Consider the following 2073-nt stretch of genomic DNA (forward strand, 5'->3'; position numbering starts at 1 on the left):
GAGGGAGGTGTTTTTTTGTTTGAATGTGTGTTGTTTGAGGGGTTTTTTCAAAGTGGTCACGGATGTGTCTTTGGCAGGTTACCGAGATTCGATGCGTGTATAATGTATAATTTAATTAATGCGCCCAGTGCATTCTCTCAATCAGGCTCATTTTATGAAGTCCTAGCCAGCAAGATTTTGCTGTGGCAAACTCAAACCAACAGTGGGTGGTTGGCAGGTGCTCTGGTGTGGTTTAACTTCTTTTTACCTGTCAAACATCTGTCATCTTTATATCCCTTCCTTCTTTTTCGTGTTTGTTACTTTCTTGTAACACCTCTAATCATCAGCACTTATATGACCTTATTGTCTTGCAAGTGCCGTAAAACTCTTACTAAAAAAAAAAAAAACCCAAAAAATCAAACTGACACTTATCTGATTAAAGGCCTACCTCTCTGTTCGCTTTTGTTTTATTTATTGGTACCGCATTTAAACAAGGCCGTTTAAGGTCATCAGCGAACAAAAGGAAATTACTTTAACACTCAGTAAAACTTTAAACAAGCATTAATTTCATTTGATGGATCATGTACTGCATGGTTATTTAACTAAGAGAGATCTATTCAGATCAGATCGTTGAGTTCATTCAAACGTTAGTTTCAAGTCATATCTGTTCTCCGATTTAAGTGATTGCATTGTATCTAGATTTTTAAAAATATATTCAAGTGAGAACACAATGCTCTTGACTGTTGTTTATGTGTTGCCACTGTATTTTCATAGAGCTGTGTTCTTTAATTAATCATGATTGAGCGCTAGTATGTAAATTGTGTCATAAATTATTCATCATAATCAGCGAGAGTAAAGAGGACATTATTAAATTAATAAGGAAGGGTTGTGTTCTTTAATCAATTGGGGATGAGCGCTATGTTAATTATGCCATAGATTAATTATTTACCATTAAGAGCTGTGTTCGTAAATCAATCAGGATTGAGCGCTATGAAAATTATGCAATAAATTATTTATCATTATCAGCGAGAGCAAAGAGGACTTTTATAAGCGCTGTGTTCTTTAATCAATCAGAATTGAGCGCTATGTAAATTTTGCCATAAATTATTTATCATTATCAGCGAGAGCAAAAGGGACTTTGATAAGGAAGGGCTGTGTTCTTTAATCAATCAGGGTTGAGCGCTATGTAAATTATGCGATAAATTATTTATCATTATCAGCGAGAGCAAAGAGGACTTTGGAAAGGAAGAACTGTGTTCTTTAATTAACCGGGATTGACCGCTTTGTAAATTATGCCATAAATTATTTATTTACTATTATCAGTGGAAGCAAAGAGGACTTTGATAAGGGCTGTGCACACTCGTGCGATTTGTGTGGTTACGAGCCCTATAATCTAACGATTCGAATCTTAAATGGGCCAGGGGGAGCTCAGTATGGCAGCCTACGCAAAACTGTTGTTTGTTTAGTAAGGGTTTTACGGCGCTCGCAACTGCTTAAGGTCATATGTGCACGCGAATATGTAGAACTACCCGCAGCACTTTGAAGCTATGGTCCAAAGTTGTTTTTGTTTTTTGTTTTAGTAAGAGTTTTACAGCGCATGCAAGGTCCAAAGTTGATTTTGTCTTGCTTTGTATAACTGGAAAAAGACCTGACTTGACCCTCAATGAAGTACATGTATTTCTTGTATAATTTTAATGTTTTTTTGTTTTTTTTAATTCTTTTTTTTTCCCCACAGGGCTCAACTTATCAAGAAGCATGCAGGCTGTGCAAGTAAGTCAGATTAACCTTGGAGAGATTGGTAGATGAGCTAATCGCGACCCCAGTGCTTTCTTGTCGTATCTCCATTTTCAATAACAGTAAAAACAGTTCATAGTAAAGAGTGAGCTGGGGGCTCTCGTGGCCTAGAGGTTAAGGTGTTGGCCTCTCATTCAAAGGTCCCGGGTTCGATTCCGGGTAGCGACCAAAAATTTTTCTTCTCTAAAATTGTCTCCTTTCACATCCTTTCCTGATCTCTAACAATGTTCTGTTGTCTGCTTTCATTTTCACTTTCTGCCCCCACCCCCTCCTCTGGGCTCCTGACTCTTTCTGCAGCCT

General features: G+C 37.5%; 1 protein-coding gene across 1 annotated transcript in view; it reads left to right on the forward strand.

Moving 5' to 3' along the window:
• LOC101848927 (hydroxyacid-oxoacid transhydrogenase, mitochondrial) overlaps nucleotides 1-2073 on the forward strand; it is a gene marked incomplete at its 5' end in the record, with an annotated part of 21113 nt that overhangs the window by 2744 nt on the left and 16296 nt on the right. Inside the window, 1 exon segment of the mRNA XM_013089390.1 lies at nucleotides 1715-1749. Coding sequence (XP_012944844.1) covers nucleotides 1715-1749 — 35 coding nt within the window.

This window comes from Aplysia californica, unplaced genomic scaffold, assembly GCF_000002075.1.
Source record: "Aplysia californica isolate F4 #8 unplaced genomic scaffold, AplCal3.0 scaffold00941, whole genome shotgun sequence".
NCBI lineage: Eukaryota > Metazoa > Mollusca > Gastropoda > Aplysiida > Aplysiidae > Aplysia > Aplysia californica.